Source organism: Chanos chanos, chromosome 6, assembly GCF_902362185.1.
Source record: "Chanos chanos chromosome 6, fChaCha1.1, whole genome shotgun sequence".
In the NCBI taxonomy this organism is placed as follows: Eukaryota; Metazoa; Chordata; class Actinopteri; order Gonorynchiformes; family Chanidae; genus Chanos; species Chanos chanos.
Window position 1 is genome coordinate 33,862,154 of NC_044500.1, and position 22,155 is coordinate 33,884,308.

The 22,155-nt window shown below is 52.0% G+C and overlaps 1 protein-coding gene across 1 annotated transcript; it reads right to left on the minus strand.

Moving 5' to 3' along the window:
• Positions 1–1,607: 1,607 nt before the first annotated feature.
• On the minus strand, positions 1,608–20,070 carry LOC115815333 (mucin-19-like). The gene is made up of 8 exons (XM_030778290.1): positions 20,040–20,070; positions 5,371–19,909; positions 4,624–4,671; positions 4,405–4,523; positions 4,016–4,181; positions 3,590–3,757; positions 3,402–3,466; positions 1,608–1,627 (listed from the first exon to the last, which is right to left on the minus strand). Exons 1-8 carry the CDS (start codon positions 20,068–20,070, stop codon positions 1,608–1,610), a joined length of 15,156 nt encoding a protein of 5,051 aa, XP_030634150.1.
• Between the last annotated feature and the right edge of the window lie 2,085 nt (positions 20,071–22,155).

Here is a 22,155-nt window from a genome sequence, read left to right on the forward strand (position 1 = left end):
TCTGTATTCAGTTTTAGGGCAACAAAATGAATATTTTGTGCTTTATATCATTTGTATGATTGCATGATTAAGGGTTCATGTGTCTTAAACATGGAGTAATAATTTTGTAATTTTCTTAAAATGAAGAATCAGAAGAAATCCAGAGCACTTTGAGGTAAGATTCTATTGAATTTGTGTTGTTTTAGCTCTATTATTTGAACTAGAAAGACAGTGTATAATATTAACATAAACAACTTAGGAAAATGGAGTAGCCACTGCTCTCCATGATGTTGTCACAAACAATTCCACAGTATATCACAGCGTTTAGTGTGTGTGTTCTATGCATGACAGTCATTGCAGTCTGGTAAAGGACAATCCTGTCAAACTCTGGTCTAAAACAAGAATATACGATGCTATATAACCTTGTCATGTTTGATGAAATGCTCCTTTGTGTGGCTTTTGTGAACTGAATTAATTTTTAGCCCAAACTAGCCTAGCTGCCATCCCCCCTTAATATGGCCATACATTTATTAAGAATTTGATGATAGTTTTCTCTTTAAAGGAATTTCTTTAGAGCTGTTTTTTTTTAAATAGGATTACATGACATTAGACAAAAAAGTGCAGACAAAATTATTTCTTCATGAATAATTTTTATTTTAAGATGCTTTCATCACCAGTCTGGATGCAGTTGTACAAGAATACCTGAAAACACACAAGCAAACCTCTAAAACTGAATTTACACCCTAATTCCACATTTATGTAACAGTAGGGGTTCACACTCCTATTTATCAACATGTTTCCACCATTTCATGTTTTAAATGACTGAATGAAGGTATAGATTACCCATACACTATTTGGGTAGGTCTTGTATAATTGGTTTATGCACCTTTGTGCTAGCGTGCAGTGAGACCTAGAGGTAGTGGGGGGAAATGTCCTAAATTTCAGAAATAGCTCTACTGTACAGACTCCCTCTAGTGGCTAAATTGTGTTTTATTCCAGTGGAAGTTTCTGTCACTTCTGCATGATTTTGGACGGTCTTTTTATATCCTACCAGAAGACTTGATTGATCACATGGAAATTCTGTTTTTGAACTGCCCAGTAACATAAATGTTTAGTTAGAAATTCCATATTTCATGCACATTCAAAAGTTTCAAACTTTCACACTGACCATCTAACATGTTTTAAATGTTAATCTAAAGGGAAAATCTAAACACTGCATTGAGACTGAAGTATGCTGTATGGGTTGACCATGACTACTTTTGCCACACAGCAGAAAACTTGCAATCAGGGCGCCTTTTCTTCTTTATGAGACACTAACTAGATGTCGAGGCAAGAAGACACCAGTTTTTGGATTTGTTTTAAAATGTGAGAGGACTTTATGAGGCAATGTACCATGTATTTCAATAGCTGTGTAAGTTGGTCTGTGCAAAAACATGATTGAGAAGTTATTATAATGAGAATAATTAGCATTAAATTACATTTTATAATCGATTCAAGGTTGAACTCAATATTATATTTCACAATTAGAATAATACGAAAACTTTTCAGCAAGTCAGACAGCATCACATTTCAATGGTTTTTTAAATTGTCATTATAAAAATCACTGATCTTGGTATTGTATCCTCACATCAGGTTGTTTGGTCCTTACCTTGGAACAACAGAAAACAAAAACAGAAATCACCTATCAGTAATCAATGCAGATGGAGGTTCTCGGAAAGTTTCAGCGTACAGTGGTGCCATTATTTATAATGTAGATATGTGAACAAATTCCAGAACCCCTGTCATCGTGAGTTACTATCCACAGCAAATGGTACCAGTGCACTGTTTCCTGTTTTTAGTATAACTGATAAGAGTGTAACGGTTCTGAAACCGAGACCGAAACCGCGATACAAACGTCCACGGTCTCGTGTCGCAGTTCTGGAATATGGAACCGCGATCCCCCGTGCCCTCCACTCCCAACCCCAGCTCGCTGCCAACCTTTGAAAGTGCAGCCTGTTGAGCTCTCATTACATAACTAATGTAAAAAAAAAAAAAAAAACCCCTCAATTTTCATTTCACAGTTAACACTACAACACTATAACACATGAAAGCCATGAAATTATTATTCTATTTGAAGTTACGTCAAGTTGTATATTTCGTGTCAGGGGTATAACGGTACACATATTTGGTACAGGATGTTCGGTCCTGTGCGCTGTGATCCAAGTGAACAGTCTTGCTATAACCACGCACGTTATCTGCATAACTATTTTATGCTCTGATGGCCAGTCGACTGAAAAGTCAGGGAATACTTGATACCTGACAAGATACAGTGTGCCCTCTCTTCTACCTTTCTGTATGCGGAACTAAAATTAAAAACTCAGTTTCCTCTCCGATTCCATAACGGAGCAGTAACTTAGCAACTGAATTAGCGCATGTTCAACGACACAGCCTCTTAAGTATGGCGATCGTAAAGCTAGTGTTACACCGGTAACACCTGCTTTGTTAAACTGAAATCGGGTATGTTGCTGGCAGTACGTCGAACATGACCTCATTTGAGACTGCCTCATCCAAATGTGAATATCGAATATGATTACTCATTTGAGATGGCATCATCCAAATGTGAATATTACCGGTGCAAGGAAAAAACAGAGTGAAGAGCAAACTAGAAATTATGGCCAGTTTTCCATTGTTTATAAGTTAGAGCAAGTTTATAAGTTTACAAGTAAATTCATATTAAATGAAAGGAAATTTCATGTTTTGCATGTCTTTTTTCACTGTGACTGCACCGCACCATGACTTTAAAAATGAGGTACGTACCGAACCCTGACTTTGGCGTATCGTTACACCGCTAATAACTGATATTGTTATTAGTGGTCCAGTCACATCCATCTAAACATCCTCTAGCTAAGAAATTATGTTTTGTCATTTCTCTACATTCTTATAGATTTATGCATGCATCCATTTGTAACTCAAAAAAAGTTCTCCTTTTACTAATCATTGATGATAGAATGTATTTCCCTTCAAGTCAGCTGTTTAGTCAGCCATCTATCTGCTCTCCATTAAATAGTGGTTTGAACATTGCCACTTCAGTCATGTAGTTTCTATCTATCTATCTATCTATCTATCTATCTATCTATCTATCTATCTATCTATCAGTCATGTGCATATTAGGATGTGTGTGTGCAAATGTGCAACACAATTGGACATAATACTTGAACGGAGGATATTCTTACATTTATTGATGTGTCAGCATTCTCAAACCATGGTCTAAAAGTTCCTGGCAGTGACTCTTCTCCAACAGCCACATTTCTGTCCAAACTGTACCTCCCAGTCCATGCTGAAATCAAATGGCAAAAAGAAATGAATGGCATTTATATTTAACCTTTGATCATTACTGATTGTGCTGTGTTAGGCTACATAAGATAACGTAGACTGATCATTACCTGAGAAGTCAAAGAAGTCATCATCAAATAAGGACAACCTTCTTGAGTCCGACTTGTTGTGACTCCTTCAGCACAAAGGATTGACAATACATACATTTGTTTTCCTTGACTTTTAATAATTTATAGGATATTATATTGAATGTAACTGAAATGTCTCTCAGCACTTCATTCAGTTGAGCTAAACTCACCAGACTCCACTGGAATTCCTTCGCAGAACTATAATTATCACAGTTAGAATGACGAGGAGAAGAACCACAGCCCCCAGACTCCCAAAAAGAATTGCATAGAAACCTGCCCCTCTGCGGTACAGGTCACACTGTGGACCGTAGTACTGCTCAAGGCTGGATTCATAACACCTGATCGAGAGAGGAAGCTCACATGAGACAACAGATGATGTTCATTGACTTTTCACCTTGTAGTCAACTTCCCTTTTATTAATAAGGCTACTTTATTAATAAAATTACAAAGTGGTATGACCATTTTAAATTCAGAGAATACAACATTCTAATATTGGTATGAAAATTTCAATAAACGTTTATTAATATAGATTATCCATAAGAATGGTTAAACTTGATTTTGCCTACTAACACTGTTAAAAATTACACTGAACTTACTGGCAAATTGGCCCAGTTTTTGCATTAAGACATTGGCCATGCTGATGACAATAGTTGGGGTTTGTTTTGCACGGCCCCACACATATCCAGACACCATCTGAAATCTCCATTGTTAAGTTTGCAAAATCCAAACTGCAGTTCAAGAATGGTCTCAAGTCTGTAATACCTATGCAGGAAGACACTTTATTTCAGTTTTGAAAATCTACAATATTTGACATTACAACCAGAATACTGAACTGTAGCACTGAAAAGTGACAGGAATCTAATATACAATCTTTTATGGAAGCAAGAAATGTAATACTTACTCATTATTTGGCTTGGTTGCATTGCTATTTTGGTGACATGAATGGATACATTTCCTAGGGCTTCACTCAAGCTCTGGGTAGAACTTTGGTTCTTAAAGGTTTGCTCTAATAATGGTCCCAAATAATGATTGAGAAAATTAATTTGTGTGGCATTATTGGGATAGACATATTCTGCTACACTTTCAACAATTACACTTCCTCTCCTTGAAAGAAAAAAACAAGCAATTAATTAATAATCTGAACATACACAGTATTTGAGAAATAAATAAAAACTGTTTATGTTAAATGAAAAAAGTAACTCACGTTAAAGTAAGAATTTTAACATCTTTGAAGTTCTGTGGGTCAACAGAGCTCAAGACAATTGAGAGCTATCAAAAGAGGGATTGAATATGTTGTGATAAGCAAACCTATGAATATTTAATGTATTAAAAAGAAATTACGTTATGCGAATTATGTAATGCAAATGTAAATGGTTTATAATACATATACATACCTCATGGATTAAAATGCTGATTAAGTTTTTTGTTGCTATAGAGTTTGGATTGTCATAGTCAGAAACATAATCTACCATAATTGTCAAAGAAATATTTACTTTCCGAGTTAGAGGGACACCTGTGAAGAGAAAAATCTAGATGATTAGTGCAAAAAAACCCCCCTAAAATCAACTAAACCCAAAATTATTAAATGCAAGAAATTCAACATTGTTATTTCCACAATATGTAAGATATGTCCAAAAGATCATTTAAATGATCAAACGTTAACAAAATCTTAATGCAAGACGCATTTAATGAATTTTAAAGATAATGATAAATGTAATTATTAAGGCAAAAAATAGACTGTAGAAAGTAACATTAAACAGAAAATATACACTGCCAAGAGTCAGGGACTAGTTCAATGATGCAAAATGAATTATCAAAATGAAATAACTTACGGAAAACAACGGAGGAGGTATTGCTACTATAATGGCAAGAATCACCATAGGTGAAGTTATGGCAAGAGCATTCACATTTTCCAGAAAAAGGACTGAAGTAACATGGAGAACCATTGCACTGGCAGTCTTCGTCCTTGCAGAACTGTTGTGATGTTGGGGGTGTGAAAAACATACTGGTCTGTGCGGGGCTCGACGTGATGTCAAGAGTAACGCTGGAACTTTGCGCTGGACTAGTCACAGTGGGGTTGGAGGTCCTGCTCTCCGCCGTAGCCGGCACCAGGGAGGTGGAGAAGTGTGAAGTTTGAGCTGAGCCCTCAGTGGATGGTGGACTTGTTTGCGCCGTGCCCCTGCTCGTCGCTGAAAGCACAGTAGTCGCCGGGGATCCGGACAGGGCCGTGTTTGTGGCAGTGGTGGAAGCCTGCGTGACAAAAGGCGCTGATGTTTCCCCCTCGGCTGTGGTAGGGAGGGAGGCGCTTTGGCTCTGACTTTCCGTCAGCTGTTGTGTGACCCTGCTTGAGGTGCTCTGGGCGGCTGGTGAGGCAGTGGATGCAGTCTCCCCGGAGGGGGATGAAACGGCTGAGGTCTGAGTTGGCCCAGAGGGGGCGAAGGTTGTCGCCTGTGTTGTTCTTTCCGTCGTTGGCCCTCTCACTTCTGTGGAGGTCATTGGTGAACTGCTGGTGATGTCGGCTGGGCGGGACTCAGTGCTTCCCTCTGAGGTGGAAGGCCGTGGGCTGCTGGGGGAAGTCTTTTGCGTGAGGCTGGTTGAGGGCAATTCCTCGGTGGTGGACAAGTGAGTATTCAGAGTGGCTCCCCCTGTTGTGTGCAGGGAACGTTCCGTGGAAGCCAGTCCTTGACTGGTCTGTGCGGGGCTCGACGTGATGTCAAGAGTAACGCTGGAACTTTGCGCTGGACTAGTCACAGTGGGGTTGGAGGTCCTGCTCTCCGCCGTAGCCGGCACCAGGGAGGTGGAGAAGTGTGAAGTTTGAGCTGAGCCCTCAGTGGATGGTGGACTTGTTTGCGCCGTGCCCCTGCTCGTCGCTGAAAGCACAGTAGTCGCCGGGGATCCGGACAGGGCCGTGTTTGTGGCAGTGGTGGAAGCCTGCGTGACAAAAGGCGCTGATGTTTCCCCCTCGGCTGTGGTAGGGAGGGAGGCGCTTTGGCTCTGACTGTCCGTCAGCTGTTGCGTGACCCTGCTTGAGGTGCTCTGGGCGGCTGGTGAGGCAGTGGATGCAGTCTCCCCGGAGGGGGATGAAACGGCTGAGGTCTGAGTTGGCCCAGAGGGGGCGAAGGTTGTCGCCTGTGTTGTTCTTTCCGTCGTTGGCCCTCTCACTTCTGTGGAGGTCATTGGTGAACTGCTGGTGATGTCGGCTGGGCGGGACTCAGTGCTTCCCTCTGAGGTGGAAGGCCGTGGGCTGCTGGGGGAAGTCTTTTGCGTGAGGCTGGTTGAGGGCAATTCCTCGGTGGTGGACAAGTGAGTATTCAGAGTGGCTCCCCCTGTTGTGTGCAGGGAACGTTCCGTGGAAGCCAGTCCTTGACTGGTCTGTGCGGGGCTCGACGTGATGTCAAGAGTAACGCTGGAACTTTGCGCTGGACTAGTCACAGTGGGGTTGGAGGTCCTGCTCTCCGCCGTAGCCGGCACCAGGGAGGTGGAGAAGTGTGAAGTTTGAGCTGAGCCCTCAGTGGATGGTGGACTTGTTTGCGCCGTGCCCCTGCTCGTCGCTGAAAGCACAGTAGTCGCCGGGGATCCGGACAGGGCCGTGTTTGTGGCAGTGGTGGAAGCCTGCGTGACAAAAGGCGCTGATGTTTCCCCCTCGGCTGTGGTAGGGAGGGAGGCGCTTTGGCTCTGACTGTCCGTCAGCTGTTGCGTGACCCTGCTTGAGGTGCTCTGGGCGGCTGGTGAGGCAGTGGATGCAGTCTCCCCGGAGGGGGATGAAACGGCTGAGGTCTGAGTTGGCCCAGAGGGGGCGAAGGTTGTCGCCTGTGTTGTTCTTTCCGTCGTTGGCCCTCTCACTTCTGTGGAGGTCATTGGTGAACTGCTGGTGATGTCGGCTGGGCGGGACTCAGTGCTTCCCTCTGAGGTGGAAGGCCGTGGGCTGCTGGGGGAAGTCTTTTGCGTGAGGCTGGTTGAGGGCAATTCCTCGGTGGTGGACAAGTGAGTATTCAGAGTGGCTCCCCCTGTTGTGTGCAGGGAACGTTCCGTGGAAGCCAGTCCTTGACTGGTCTGTGCGGGGCTCGACGTGATGTCAAGAGTAACGCTGGAACTTTGCGCTGGACTAGTCACAGTGGGGTTGGAGGTCCTGCTCTCCGCCGTAGCCGGCACCAGGGAGGTGGAGAAGTGTGAAGTTTGAGCTGAGCCCTCAGTGGATGGTGGACTTGTTTGCGCCGTGCCCCTGCTCGTCGCTGAAAGCACAGTAGTCGCCGGGGATCCGGACAGGGCCGTGTTTGTGGCAGTGGTGGAAGCCTGCGTGACAAAAGGCGCTGATGTTTCCCCCTCGGCTGTGGTAGGGAGGGAGGCGCTTTGGCTCTGACTGTCCGTCAGCTGTTGCGTGACCCTGCTTGAGGTGCTCTGGGCGGCTGGTGAGGCAGTGGATGCAGTCTCCCCGGAGGGGGATGAAACGGCTGAGGTCTGAGTTGGCCCAGAGGGGGCGAAGGTTGTCGCCTGTGTTGTTCTTTCCGTCGTTGGCCCTCTCACTTCTGTGGAGGTCATTGGTGAACTGCTGGTGATGTCGGCTGGGCGGGACTCAGTGCTTCCCTCTGAGGTGGAAGGCCGTGGGCTGCTGGGGGAAGTCTTTTGCGTGAGGCTGGTTGAGGGCAATTCCTCGGTGGTGGACAAGTGAGTATTCAGAGTGGCTCCCCCTGTTGTGTGCAGGGAACGTTCCGTGGAAGCCAGTCCTTGACTGGTCTGTGCGGGGCTCGACGTGATGTCAAGAGTAACGCTGGAACTTTGCGCTGGACTAGTCACAGTGGGGTTGGAGGTCCTGCTCTCCGCCGTAGCCGGCACCAGGGAGGTGGAGAAGTGTGAAGTTTGAGCTGAGCCCTCAGTGGATGGTGGACTTGTTTGCGCCGTGCCCCTGCTCGTCGCTGAAAGCACAGTAGTCGCCGGGGATCCGGACAGGGCCGTGTTTGTGGCAGTGGTGGAAGCCTGCGTGACAAAAGGCGCTGATGTTTCCCCCTCGGCTGTGGTAGGGAGGGAGGCGCTTTGGCTCTGACTGTCCGTCAGCTGTTGCGTGACCCTGCTTGAGGTGCTCTGGGCGGCTGGTGAGGCAGTGGATGCAGTCTCCCCGGAGGGGGATGAAACGGCTGAGGTCTGAGTTGGCCCAGAGGGGGCGAAGGTTGTCGCCTGTGTTGTTCTTTCCGTCGTTGGCCCTCTCACTTCTGTGGAGGTCATTGGTGAACTGCTGGTGATGTCGGCTGGGCGGGACTCAGTGCTTCCCTCTGAGGTGGAAGGCCGTGGGCTGCTGGGGGAAGTCTTTTGCGTGAGGCTGGTTGAGGGCAATTCCTCGGTGGTGGACAAGTGAGTATTCAGAGTGGCTCCCCCTGTTGTGTGCAGGGAACGTTCCGTGGAAGCCAGTCCTTGACTGGTCTGTGCGGGGCTCGACGTGATGTCAAGAGTAACGCTGGAACTTTGCGCTGGACTAGTCACAGTGGGGTTGGAGGTCCTGCTCTCCGCCGTAGCCGGCACCAGGGAGGTGGAGAAGTGTGAAGTTTGAGCTGAGCCCTCAGTGGATGGTGGACTTGTTTGCGCCGTGCCCCTGCTCGTCGCTGAAAGCACAGTAGTCGCCGGGGATCCGGACAGGGCCGTGTTTGTGGCAGTGGTGGAAGCCTGCGTGACAAAAGGCGCTGATGTTTCCCCCTCGGCTGTGGTAGGGAGGGAGGCGCTTTGGCTCTGACTGTCCGTCAGCTGTTGCGTGACCCTGCTTGAGGTGCTCTGGGCGGCTGGTGAGGCAGTGGATGCAGTCTCCCCGGAGGGGGATGAAACGGCTGAGGTCTGAGTTGGCCCAGAGGGGGCGAAGGTTGTCGCCTGTGTTGTTCTTTCCGTCGTTGGCCCTCTCACTTCTGTGGAGGTCATTGGTGAACTGCTGGTGATGTCGGCTGGGCGGGACTCAGTGCTTCCCTCTGAGGTGGAAGGCCGTGGGCTGCTGGGGGAAGTCTTTTGCGTGAGGCTGGTTGAGGGCAATTCCTCGGTGGTGGACAAGTGAGTATTCAGAGTGGCTCCCCCTGTTGTGTGCAGGGAACGTTCCGTGGGAGCCAGTCCTTGACTGGTCTGTGCGGGGCTCGACGTGATGTCAAGAGTAACGCTGGAACTTTGCGCTGGACTAGTCACAGTGGGGTTGGAGGTCCTGCTCTCCGCCGTAGCCGGCACCAGGGAGGTGGAGAAGTGTGAAGTTTGAGCTGAGCCCTCAGTGGATGGTGGACTTGTTTGCGCCGTGCCCCTGCTCGTCGCTGAAAGCACAGTAGTCGCCGGGGATCCGGACAGGGCCGTGTTTGTGGCAGTGGTGGAAGCCTGCGTGACAAAAGGCGCTGATGTTTCCCCCTCGGCTGTGGTAGGGAGGGAGGCGCTTTGGCTCTGACTTTCCGTCAGCTGTTGCGTGACCCTGCTTGAGGTGCTCTGGGCGGCTGGTGAGGCAGTGGATGCAGTCTCCCCGGAGGGGGATGAAACGGCTGAGGTCTGAGTTGGCCCAGAGGGGGCGAAGGTTGTCGCCTGTGTTGTTCTTTCCGTCGTTGGCCCTCTCACTTCTGTGGAGGTCATTGGTGAACTGCTGGTGATGTCGGCTGGGCGGGACTCAGTGCTTCCCTCTGAGGTGGAAGGCCGTGGGCTGCTGGGGGAAGTCTTTTGCGTGAGGCTGGTTGAGGGCAATTCCTCGGTGGTGGACAAGTGAGTATTCAGAGTGGCTCCCCCTGTTGTGTGCAGGGAACGTTCCGTGGGAGCCAGTCCTTGACTGGTCTGTGCGGGGCTCGACGTGATGTCAAGAGTAACGCTGGAACTTTGCGCTGGACTAGTCACAGTGGGGTTGGAGGTCCTGCTCTCCGCCGTAGCCGGCACCAGGGAGGTGGAGAAGTGTGAAGTTTGAGCTGAGCCCTCAGTGGATGGTGGACTTGTTTGCGCCGTGCCCCTGCTCGTCGCTGAAAGCACAGTAGTCGCCGGGGATCCGGACAGGGCCGTGTTTGTGGCAGTGGTGGAAGCCTGCGTGACAAAAGGCGCTGATGTTTCCCCCTCGGCTGTGGTAGGGAGGGAGGCGCTTTGGCTCTGACTTTCCGTCAGCTGTTGCGTGACCCTGCTTGAGGTGCTCTGGGCGGCTGGTGAGGCAGTGGATGCAGTCTCCCCGGAGGGGGATGAAACGGCTGAGGTCTGAGTTGGCCCAGAGGGGGCGAAGGTTGTCGCCTGTGTTGTTCTTTCCGTCGTTGGCCCTCTCACTTCTGTGGAGGTCATTGGTGAACTGCTGGTGATGTCGGCTGGGCGGGACTCAGTGCTTCCCTCTGAGGTGGAAGGCCGTGGGCTGCTGGGGGAAGTCTTTTGCGTGAGGCTGGTTGAGGGCAATTCCTCGGTGGTGGACAAGTGAGTATTCAGAGTGGCTCCCCCTGTTGTGTGCAGGGAACGTTCCGTGGAAGCCAGTCCTTGACTGGTCTGTGCGGGGCTCGACGTGATGTCAAGAGTAACGCTGGAACTTTGCGCTGGACTAGTCACAGTGGGGTTGGAGGTCCTGCTCTCCGCCGTAGCCGGCACCAGGGAGGTGGAGAAGTGTGAAGTTTGAGCTGAGCCCTCAGTGGATGGTGGACTTGTTTGCGCCGTGCCCCTGCTCGTCGCTGAAAGCACAGTAGTCGCCGGGGATCCGGACAGGGCCGTGTTTGTGGCAGTGGTGGAAGCCTGCGTGACAAAAGGCGCTGATGTTTCCCCCTCGGCTGTGGTAGGGAGGGAGGCGCTTTGGCTCTGACTTTCCGTCAGCTGTTGCGTGACCCTGCTTGAGGTGCTCTGGGCGGCTGGTGAGGCAGTGGATGCAGTCTCCCCGGAGGGGGATGAAACGGCTGAGGTCTGAGTTGGCCCAGAGGGGGCGAAGGTTGTCGCCTGTGTTGTTCTTTCCGTCGTTGGCCCTCTCACTTCTGTGGAGGTCATTGGTGAACTGCTGGTGATGTCGGCTGGGCGGGACTCAGTGCTTCCCTCTGAGGTGGAAGGCCGTGGGCTGCTGGGGGAAGTCTTTTGCGTGAGGCTGGTTGAGGGCAATTCCTCGGTGGTGGACAAGTGAGTATTCAGAGTGGCTCCTCCTGTTGTGTGCAGGGAACGTTCCGTGGAAGCCAGTCCTTGACTGGTCTGTGCGGGGCTCGACGTGATGTCAAGAGTAATGCTGGAACTTTGCGCTGGACTAGTCACAGTGGGGTTGGAGGTCCTGCTCTCCGCCGTAGCCGGCACCAGGGAGGTGGAGAAGTGTGAAGTTTGAGCTGAGCCCTCAGTGGATGGTGGACTTGTTTGCGCCGTGCCCCTGCTCGTCGCTGAAAGCACAGTAGTCGCCGGGGATCCGGACAGGGCCGTGTTTGTGGCAGTGGTGGAAGCCTGCGTGACAAAAGGCGCTGATGTTTCCCCCTCGGCTGTGGCAGGGAGGGAGGCGCTTTGGCTCTGACTGTCCGTCAGCTGTTGCGTGACCCTGCTTGAGGTGCTCTGGGCGGCTGGTGAGGCAGTGGATGCAGTCTCCCCGGAGGGGGATGAAACGGCTGAGGTCTGAGTTGGCCCAGAGGGGGCGAAGGTTGTCGCCTGTGTTGTTCTTTCCGTCGTTGGCCCTCTCACTTCTGTGGAGGTCATTGGTGAACTGCTGGTGATGTCGGCTGGGCGGGACTCAGTGCTTCCCTCTGAGGTGGAAGGCCGTGGGCTGCTGGGGGAAGTCTTTTGCGTGAGGCTGGTTGAGGGCAATTCCTCGGTGGTGGACAAGTGAGTATTCAGAGTGGCTCCCCCTGTTGTGTGCAGGGAACGTTCCGTGGAAGCCAGTCCTTGACTGGTCTGTGCGGGGCTCGACGTGATGTCAAGAGTAACGCTGGAACTTTGCGCTGGACTAGTCACAGTGGGGTTGGAGGTCCTGCTCTCCGCCGTAGCCGGCACCAGGGAGGTGGAGAAGTGTGAAGTTTGAGCTGAGCCCTCAGTGGATGGTGGACTTGTTTGCGCCGTGCCCCTGCTCGTCGCTGAAAGCACAGTAGTCGCCGGGGATCCGGACAGGGCCGTGTTTGTGGCAGTGGTGGAAGCCTGCGTGACAAAAGGCGCTGATGTTTCCCCCTCGGCTGTGGTAGGGAGGGAGGCGCTTTGGCTCTGACTTTCCGTCAGCTGTTGCGTGACCCTGCTTGAGGTGCTCTGGGCGGCTGGTGAGGCAGTGGATGCAGTCTCCCCGGAGGGGGATGAAACGGCTGAGGTCTGAGTTGGCCCAGAGGGGGCGAAGGTTGTCGCCTGTGTTGTTCTTTCCGTCGTTGGCCCTCTCACTTCTGTGGAGGTCATTGGTGAACTGCTGGTGATGTCGGCTGGGCGGGACTCAGTGCTTCCCTCTGAGGTGGAAGGCCGTGGGCTGCTGGGGGAAGTCTTTTGCGTGAGGCTGGTTGAGGGCAATTCCTCGGTGGTGGACAAGTGAGTATTCAGAGTGGCTCCCCCTGTTGTGTGCAGGGAACGTTCCGTGGGAGCCAGTCCTTGACTGGTCTGTGCGGGGCTCGACGTGATGTCAAGAGTAACGCTGGAACTTTGCGCTGGACTAGTCACAGTGGGGTTGGAGGTCCTGCTCTCCGCCGTAGCCGGCACCAGGGAGGTGGAGAAGTGTGAAGTTTGAGCTGAGCCCTCAGTGGATGGTGGACTTGTTTGCGCCGTGCCCCTGCTCGTCGCTGAAAGCACAGTAGTCGCCGGGGATCCGGACAGGGCCGTGTTTGTGGCAGTGGTGGAAGCCTGCGTGACAAAAGGCGCTGATGTTTCCCCCTCAGCTGTGGTAGGGAGGGAGGCGCTTTGGCTCTGACTTTCCGTCAGCTGTTGCGTGACCCTGCTTGAGGTGCTCTGGGCGGCTGGTGAGGCAGTGGATGCAGTCTCCCCGGAGGGGGATGAAACGGCTGAGGTCTGAGTTGGCCCAGAGGGGGCGAAGGTTGTCGCCTGTGTTGTTCTTTCCGTCGTTGGCCCTCTCACTTCTGTGGAGGTCATTGGTGAACTGCTGGTGATGTCGGCTGGGCGGGACTCAGTGCTTCCCTCTGAGGTGGAAGGCCGTGGGCTGCTGGGGGAAGTCTTTTGCGTGAGGCTGGTTGAGGGCAATTCCTCGGTGGTGGACAAGTGAGTATTCAGAGTGGCTCCCCCTGTTGTGTGCAGGGAACGTTCCGTGGAAGCCAGTCCTTGACTGGTCTGTGCGGGGCTCGACGTGATGTCAAGAGTAACGCTGGAACTTTGCGCTGGACTAGTCACAGTGGGGTTGGAGGTCCTGCTCTCCGCCGTAGCCGGCACCAGGGAGGTGGAGAAGTGTGAAGTTTGAGCTGAGCCCTCAGTGGATGGTGGACTTGTTTGCGCCGTGCCCCTGCTCGTCGCTGAAAGCACAGTAGTCGCCGGGGATCCGGACAGGGCCGTGTTTGTGGCAGTGGTGGAAGCCTGCGTGACAAAAGGCGCTGATGTTTCCCCCTCGGCTGTGGTAGGGAGGGAGGCGCTTTGGCTCTGACTTTCCGTCAGCTGTTGCGTGACCCTGCTTGAGGTGCTCTGGGCGGCTGGTGAGGCAGTGGATGCAGTCTCCCCGGAGGGGGATGAAACGGCTGAGGTCTGAGTTGGCCCAGAGGGGGCGAAGGTTGTCGCCTGTGTTGTTCTTTCCGTCGTTGGCCCTCTCACTTCTGTGGAGGTCATTGGTGAACTGCTGGTGATGTCGGCTGGGCGGGACTCAGTGCTTCCCTCTGAGGTGGAAGGCCGTGGGCTGCTGGGGGAAGTCTTTTGCGTGAGGCTGGTTGAGGGCAATTCCTCGGTGGTGGACAAGTGAGTATTCAGAGTGGCTCCCCCTGTTGTGTGCAGGGAACGTTCCGTGGAAGCCAGTCCTTGACTGGTCTGTGCGGGGCTCGACGTGATGTCAAGAGTAACGCTGGAACTTTGCGCTGGACTAGTCACAGTGGGGTTGGAGGTCCTGCTCTCCGCCGTAGCCGGCACCAGGGAGGTGGAGAAGTGTGAAGTTTGAGCTGAGCCCTCAGTGGATGGTGGACTTGTTTGCGCCGTGCCCCTGCTCGTCGCTGAAAGCACAGTAGTCGCCGGGGATCCGGACAGGGCCGTGTTTGTGGCAGTGGTGGAAGCCTGCGTGACAAAAGGCGCTGATGTTTCCCCCTCGGCTGTGGTAGGGAGGGAGGCGCTTTGGCTCTGACTGTCCGTCAGCTGTTGCGTGACCCTGCTTGAGGTGCTCTGGGCGGCTGGTGAGGCAGTGGATGCAGTCTCCCCGGAGGGGGATGAAACGGCTGAGGTCTGAGTTGGCCCAGAGGGGGCGAAGGTTGTCGCCTGTGTTGTTCTTTCCGTCGTTGGCCCTCTCACTTCTGTGGAGGTCATTGGTGAACTGCTGGTGATGTCGGCTGGGCGGGACTCAGTGCTTCCCTCTGAGGTGGAAGGCCGTGGGCTGCTGGGGGAAGTCTTTTGCGTGAGGCTGGTTGAGGGCAATTCCTCGGTGGTGGACAAGTGAGTATTCAGAGTGGCTCCCCCTGTTGTGTGCAGGGAACGTTCCGTGGAAGCCAGTCCTTGACTGGTCTGTGCGGGGCTCGACGTGATGTCAAGAGTAACGCTGGAACTTTGCGCTGGACTAGTCACAGTGGGGTTGGAGGTCCTGCTCTCCGCCGTAGCCGGCACCAGGGAGGTGGAGAAGTGTGAAGTTTGAGCTGAGCCCTCAGTGGATGGTGGACTTGTTTGCGCCGTGCCCCTGCTCGTCGCTGAAAGCACAGTAGTCGCCGGGGATCCGGACAGGGCCGTGTTTGTGGCAGTGGTGGAAGCCTGCGTGACAAAAGGCGCTGATGTTTCCCCCTCGGCTGTGGTAGGGAGGGAGGCGCTTTGGCTCTGACTTTCCGTCAGCTGTTGCGTGACCCTGCTTGAGGTGCTCTGGGCGGCTGGTGAGGCAGTGGATGCAGTCTCCCCGGAGGGGGATGAAACGGCTGAGGTCTGAGTTGGCCCAGAGGGGGCGAAGGTTGTCGCCTGTGTTGTTCTTTCCGTCGTTGGCCCTCTCACTTCTGTGGAGGTCATTGGTGAACTGCTGGTGATGTCGGCTGGGCGGGACTCAGTGCTTCCCTCTGAGGTGGAAGGCCGTGGGCTGCTGGGGGAAGTCTTTTGCGTGAGGCTGGTTGAGGGCAATTCCTCGGTGGTGGACAAGTGAGTATTCAGAGTGGCTCCCCCTGTTGTGTGCAGGGAACGTTCCGTGGAAGCCAGTCCTTGACTGGTCTGTGCGGGGCTCGACGTGATGTCAAGAGTAACGCTGGAACGTTGCGCTGGACTAGTCACAGTGGGGTTGGAGGTCCTGCTCTCCGCCGTAGCCGGCACCAGGGAGGTGGAGAAGTGTGAAGTTTGAGCTGAGCCCTCAGTGGATGGTGGACTTGTTTGCGCCGTGCCCCTGCTCGTCGCTGAAAGCACAGTAGTCGCCGGGGATCCGGACAGGGCCGTGTTTGTGGCAGTGGTGGAAGCCTGCGTGACAAAAGGCGCTGATGTTTCCCCCTCGGCTGTGGTAGGGAGGGAGGCGCTTTGGCTCTGACTGTCCGTCAGCTGTTGCGTGACCCTGCTTGAGGTGCTCTGGGCGGCTGGTGAGGCAGTGGATGCAGTCTCCCCGGAGGGGGATGAAACGGCTGAGGTCTGAGTTGGCCCAGAGGGGGCGAAGGTTGTCGCCTGTGTTGTTCTTTCCGTCGTTGGCCCTCTCACTTCTGTGGAGGTCATTGGTGAACTGCTGGTGATGTCGGCTGGGCGGGACTCAGTGCTTCCCTCTGAGGTGGAAGGCCGTGGGCTGCTGGGGGAAGTCTTTTGCGTGAGGCTGGTTGAGGGCAATTCCTCGGTGGTGGACAAGTGAGTATTCAGAGTGGCTCCCCCTGTTGTGTGCAGGGAACGTTCCGTGGAAGCCAGTCCTTGACTGGTCTGTGCGGGGCTCGACGTGATGTCAAGAGTAACGCTGGAACTTTGCGCTGGACTAGTCACAGTGGGGTTGGAGGTCCTGCTCTCCGCCGTAGCCGGCACCAGGGAGGTGGAGAAGTGTGAAGTTTGAGCTGAGCCCTCAGTGGATGGTGGACTTGTTTGCGCCGTGCCCCTGCTCGTCGCTGAAAGCACAGTAGTCGCCGGGGATCCGGACAGGGCCGTGTTTGTGGCAGTGGTGGAAGCCTGCGTGACAAAAGGCGCTGATGTTTCCCCCTCGGCTGTGGTAGGGAGGGAGGCGCTTTGGCTCTGACTGTCCGTCAGCTGTTGCGTGACCCTGCTTGAGGTGCTCTGGGCGGCTGGTGAGGCAGTGGATGCAGTCTCCCCGGAGGGGGATGAAACGGCTGAGGTCTGAGTTGGCCCAGAGGGGGCGAAGGTTGTCGCCTGTGTTGTTCTTTCCGTCGTTGGCCCTCTCACTTCTGTGGAGGTCATTGGTGAACTGCTGGTGATGTCGGCTGGGCGGGACTCAGTGCTTCCCTCTGAGGTGGAAGGCCGTGGGCTGCTGGGGGAAGTCTTTTGCGTGAGGCTGGTTGAGGGCAATTCCTCGGTGGTGGACAAGTGAGTATTCAGAGTGGCTCCCCCTGTTGTGTGCAGGGAACGTTCCGTGGAAGCCAGTCCTTGACTGGTCTGTGCGGGGCTCGACGTGATGTCAAGAGTAACGCTGGAACTTTGCGCTGGACTAGTCACAGTGGGGTTGGAGGTCCTGCTCTCCGCCGTAGCCGGCACCAGGGAGGTGGAGAAGTGTGAAGTTTGAGCTGAGCCCTCAGTGGATGGTGGACTTGTTTGCGCCGTGCCCCTGCTCGTCGCTGAAAGCACAGTAGTCGCCGGGGATCCGGACAGGGCCGTGTTTGTGGCAGTGGTGGAAGCCTGCGTGACAAAAGGCGCTGATGTTTCCCCCTCGGCTGTGGTAGGGAGGGAGGCGCTTTGGCTCTGACTGTCCGTCAGCTGTTGCGTGACCCTGCTTGAGGTGCTCTGGGCGGCTGGTGAGGCAGTGGATGCAGTCTCCCCGGAGGGGGATGAAACGGCTGAGGTCTGAGTTGGCCCAGAGGGGGCGAAGGTTGTCGCCTGTGTTGTTCTTTCCGTCGTTGGCCCTCTCACTTCTGTGGAGGTCATTGGTGAACTGCTGGTGATGTCGGCTGGGCGGGACTCAGTGCTTCCCTCTGAGGTGGAAGGCCGTGGGCTGCTGGGGGAAGTCTTTTGCGTGAGGCTGGTTGAGGGCAATTCCTCGGTGGTGGACAAGTGAGTATTCAGAGTGGCTCCCCCTGTTGTGTGCAGGGAACGTTCCGTGGAAGCCAGTCCTTGACTGGTCTGTGCGGGGCTCGACGTGATGTCAAGAGTAACGCTGGAACTTTGCGCTGGACTAGTCACAGTGGGGTTGGAGGTCCTGCTCTCCGCCGTAGCCGGCACCAGGGAGGTGGAGAAGTGTGAAGTTTGAGCTGAGCCCTCAGTGGATGGTGGACTTGTTTGCGCCGTGCCCCTGCTCGTCGCTGAAAGCACAGTAGTCGCCGGGGATCCGGACAGGGCCGTGTTTGTGGCAGTGGTGGAAGCCTGCGTGACAAAAGGCGCTGATGTTTCCCCCTCGGCTGTGGTAGGGAGGGAGGCGCTTTGGCTCTGACTGTCCGTCAGCTGTTGCGTGACCCTGCTTGAGGTGCTCTGGGCGGCTGGTGAGGCAGTGGATGCAGTCTCCCCGGAGGGGGATGAAACGGCTGAGGTCTGAGTTGGCCCAGAGGGGGCGAAGGTTGTCGCCTGTGTTGTTCTTTCCGTCGTTGGCCCTCTCACTTCTGTGGAGGTCATTGGTGAACTGCTGGTGATGTCGGCTGGGCGGGACTCAGTGCTTCCCTCTGAGGTGGAAGGCCGTGGGCTGCTGGGGGAAGTCTTTTGCGTGAGGCTGGTTGAGGGCAATTCCTCGGTGGTGGACAAGTGAGTATTCAGAGTGGCTCCCCCTGTTGTGTGCAGGGAACGTTCCGTGGGAGCCAGTCCTTGACTGGTCTGTGCGGGGCTCGACGTGATGTCAAGAGTAACGCTGGAACTTTGCGCTGGACTAGTCACAGTGGGGTTGGAGGTCCTGCTCTCCGCCGTAGCCGGCACCAGGGAGGTGGAGAAGTGTGAAGTTTGAGCTGAGCCCTCAGTGGATGGTGGACTTGTTTGCGCCGTGCCCCTGCTCGTCGCTGAAAGCACAGTAGTCGCCGGGGATCCGGACAGGGCCGTGTTTGTGGCAGTGGTGGAAGCCTGCGTGACAAAAGGCGCTGATGTTTCCCCCTCGGCTGTGGTAGGGAGGGAGGCGCTTTGGCTCTGACTTTCCGTCAGCTGTTGCGTGACCCTGCTTGAGGTGCTCTGGGCGGCTGGTGAGGCAGTGGATGCAGTCTCCCCGGAGGGGGATGAAACGGCTGAGGTCTGAGTTGGCCCAGAGGGGGCGAAGGTTGTCGCCTGTGTTGTTCTTTCCGTCGTTGGCCCTCTCACTTCTGTGGAGGTCATTGGTGAACTGCTGGTGATGTCGGCTGGGCGGGACTCAGTGCTTCCCTCTGAGGTGGAAGGCCGTGGGCTGCTGGGGGAAGTCTTTTGCGTGAGGCTGGTTGAGGGCAATTCCTCGGTGGTGGACAAGTGAGTATTCAGAGTGGCTCCCCCTGTTGTGTGCAGGGAACGTTCCGTGGAAGCCAGTCCTTGACTGGTCTGTGCGGGGCTCGACGTGATGTCAAGAGTAACGCTGGAACTTTGCGCTGGACTAGTCACAGTGGGGTTGGAGGTCCTGCTCTCCGCCGTAGCCGGCACCAGGGAGGTGGAGAAGTGTGAAGTTTGAGCTGAGCCCTCAGTGGATGGTGGACTTGTTTGCGCCGTGCCCCTGCTCGTCGCTGAAAGCACAGTAGTCGCCGGGGATCCGGACAGGGCCGTGTTTGTGGCAGTGGTGGAAGCCTGCGTGACAAAAGGCGCTGATGTTTCCCCCTCGGCTGTGGTAGGGAGGGAGGCGCTTTGGCTCTGACTTTCCGTCAGCTGTTGCGTGACCCTGCTTGAGGTGCTCTGGGCGGCTGGTGAGGCAGTGGATGCAGTCTCCCCGGAGGGGGATGAAACGGCTGAGGTCTGAGTTGGCCCAGAGGGGGCGAAGGTTGTCGCCTGTGTTGTTCTTTCCGTCGTTGGCCCTCTCACTTCTGTGGAGGTCATTGGTGAACTGCTGGTGATGTCGGCTGGGCGGGACTCAGTGCTTCCCTCTGAGGTGGAAGGCCGTGGGCTGCTGGGGGAAGTCTTTTGCGTGAGGCTGGTTGAGGGCAATTCCTCGGTGGTGGACAAGTGAGTATTCAGAGTGGTTCCCCCTGTTGTGTGCAGGGAACGTTCCGTGGAAGCCAGTCCTTGACTGGTCTGTGCGGGGCTCGACGTGATGTCAAGAGTAACGCTGGAACTTTGCGCTGGACTAGTCACAGTGGGGTTGGAGGTCCTGCTCTCCGCCGTAGCCGGCACCAGGGAGGTGGAGAAGTGTGAAGTTTGAGCTGAGCCCTCAGTGGATGGTGGACTTGTTTGCGCCGAGCCCGTGTTCTTCGCTGAAAGCAAAGTATTATAACCAAGTAAAAGGTAATCAGTCAGTTCATCTACTTCTTCTTGGTGCACTAAATTAATTCAGATCTTTGATTGAGTGATTTGTTTATTTTGTGCCTTATAGAGACTTGTAACTATTCTTTTTATCCAGGTGCTCAGATGCCATATTGGAAAATGCAGTTTCCCTGCAACATGGATACCTCGATTTGTATATTGGTAGAAGCAGTCACAACCTAAGAATATGTTTTGTGTTCAGTATATTGATGTGATTCAAGATGGTAATGTAGGTAATTATGCGAAAACAAAAACGCTATGTAGAATCAAACATCACAGTTAAAGCATGCTAAGTTTAGTAATGTTTTGATCGCTAATTCAGGTCATTTCAGCTCTCATAATGAGAGTAGCCAGTGAACTGTTGTACTGAGAACTTTTCTGCAGTGTTTTTGGTTAGTAGGGGGGTGTGTTGAAACTGATCGTCAGCAAAGTCAAGGAGTCTGAAGGGACTTTTGTGCTGAGGAGTTATCAAGAGTACCTCAGATCAGTGGTGGTTTGTTTCGAGACTTTCAGAGTCAGTTCCATACTGTACACTCTGATAGTCACCACAGTCAGTGAAATCACCGAACTGTGGGCTGAGATGGCCAATGGGACATGCTTTGAGTATTTTAGTATCTCGGCCATTATTGTATCTAGTACAATAATATTTCATTGTTTCCTTGATTTTTACGTTATAAGGAAGCAAATTGTCACTCCTAAGCAAATAGATTTTGCTAGGTTCCATTGAATGTGGTTACTGGGTTTCAGGTAATTTTCTTATTATCAGGAAATCTTTAGTAATCTTTATTACATGCAGTATTTATCAAAACTGTGCTTTCCTTCATCAACAGATTGCAGATTTCAAAAAAAGATTCAGCTTCTTAGTAATTCTTCATTCATGCCACCCCTTGGAACTATTAATGTCAAGTAAAATGGCTGTGAGCAGGGCCAAACCTCTCTCAGATTTTGATTAATTTGAAGTTACAAAAACCTTCACTTATTTCTGTTCCTTTGCAGGATAATACAACTCGGTTCAGACTCGGTTAAGTCACATAATTAAAATATCATAACCTCATTGTAACCAGTATGAACAAGCAATTAATAATCAATTATCGAACATTAATATTCACACTGGAAATAACTTGCTTTATTAAATGAATGCAAAAATCAGCACAGACGGTATTTCTTATGAAATTAGCATAATTCCAAATACAAGCCTAGGTCCTAGCCTGGCAGCACAGAAAACTAACTTATATCAAATGATAAAAAGAAAAAAAAACAGAAGAACTAACTTGCTAGCTCAAGTTGACAACAGCGACTGAGGGATGTTTAGCAAAAAGCGATAGTTAATTAAGCAGTAGTTAATTAGGTTATATGCACTGTTGTTTGATATTTTGGCTTTATCTTTGCTGCATGATAGAAAGTAAATTTATATGTCAATAATGTCTCTGCTACTATGCTACAAATTGCATGTTACAGTAACCTTGGATCAGAGATGGGGACTCGAGTTTGCGACTTGTACTCAAGTTGCACTTAAGTCGCACACACACACTGTAAACCCAAAAGTTCAAATAGCTTAATTCTATTAAGCTGTATAAACTTAAAATGTCCTTATAAATTCTACTGACTTAAAAATTTTGAGTTGTTATGACACGTTATTCAATTTTGAGTTATGTAAACTAAAAACTTTTGATTACTTTCAAATAACTTTTGGATGAAATAATATGAACTCCAGATTATTAAGTCACTATAACTATAAAATATTGGCGTTCCAACATCCGACATCAGCGCCGCGGTGCAATATGGGGCGCTCCCACTTACACTCGACCTAGCGAACTTTCTACAGTGATTGAAAAGAGTTTTTAAAAAAGAGAATGCAGTCGTCATTATAACTACTTTGCATGTGGTCTAGTGCAATGGTACGACGTTACCATCTGTGCGATAATGACTGAATGCCTCTAAGTCTAATTCTCTCTCAAATCTACGAGTAGTATCGCATGACAACCATTGCGCGATCTCAGTTACCAGCACGGTCTTTGTGGAAGGTCCTGATGTTATGAACTATTTATGTTTGCGAGAGCAGACGGGCTAAAGAAACGTTGCTTGTTCCTTGCAAGGATGACCTGATTCTGGGTTGAGGTCACGTGAGTTTTGGTTCTCAATTGAATATGACATTATTATTACATCTTACTAAAGTATTCGAGTCGACATCATTCAG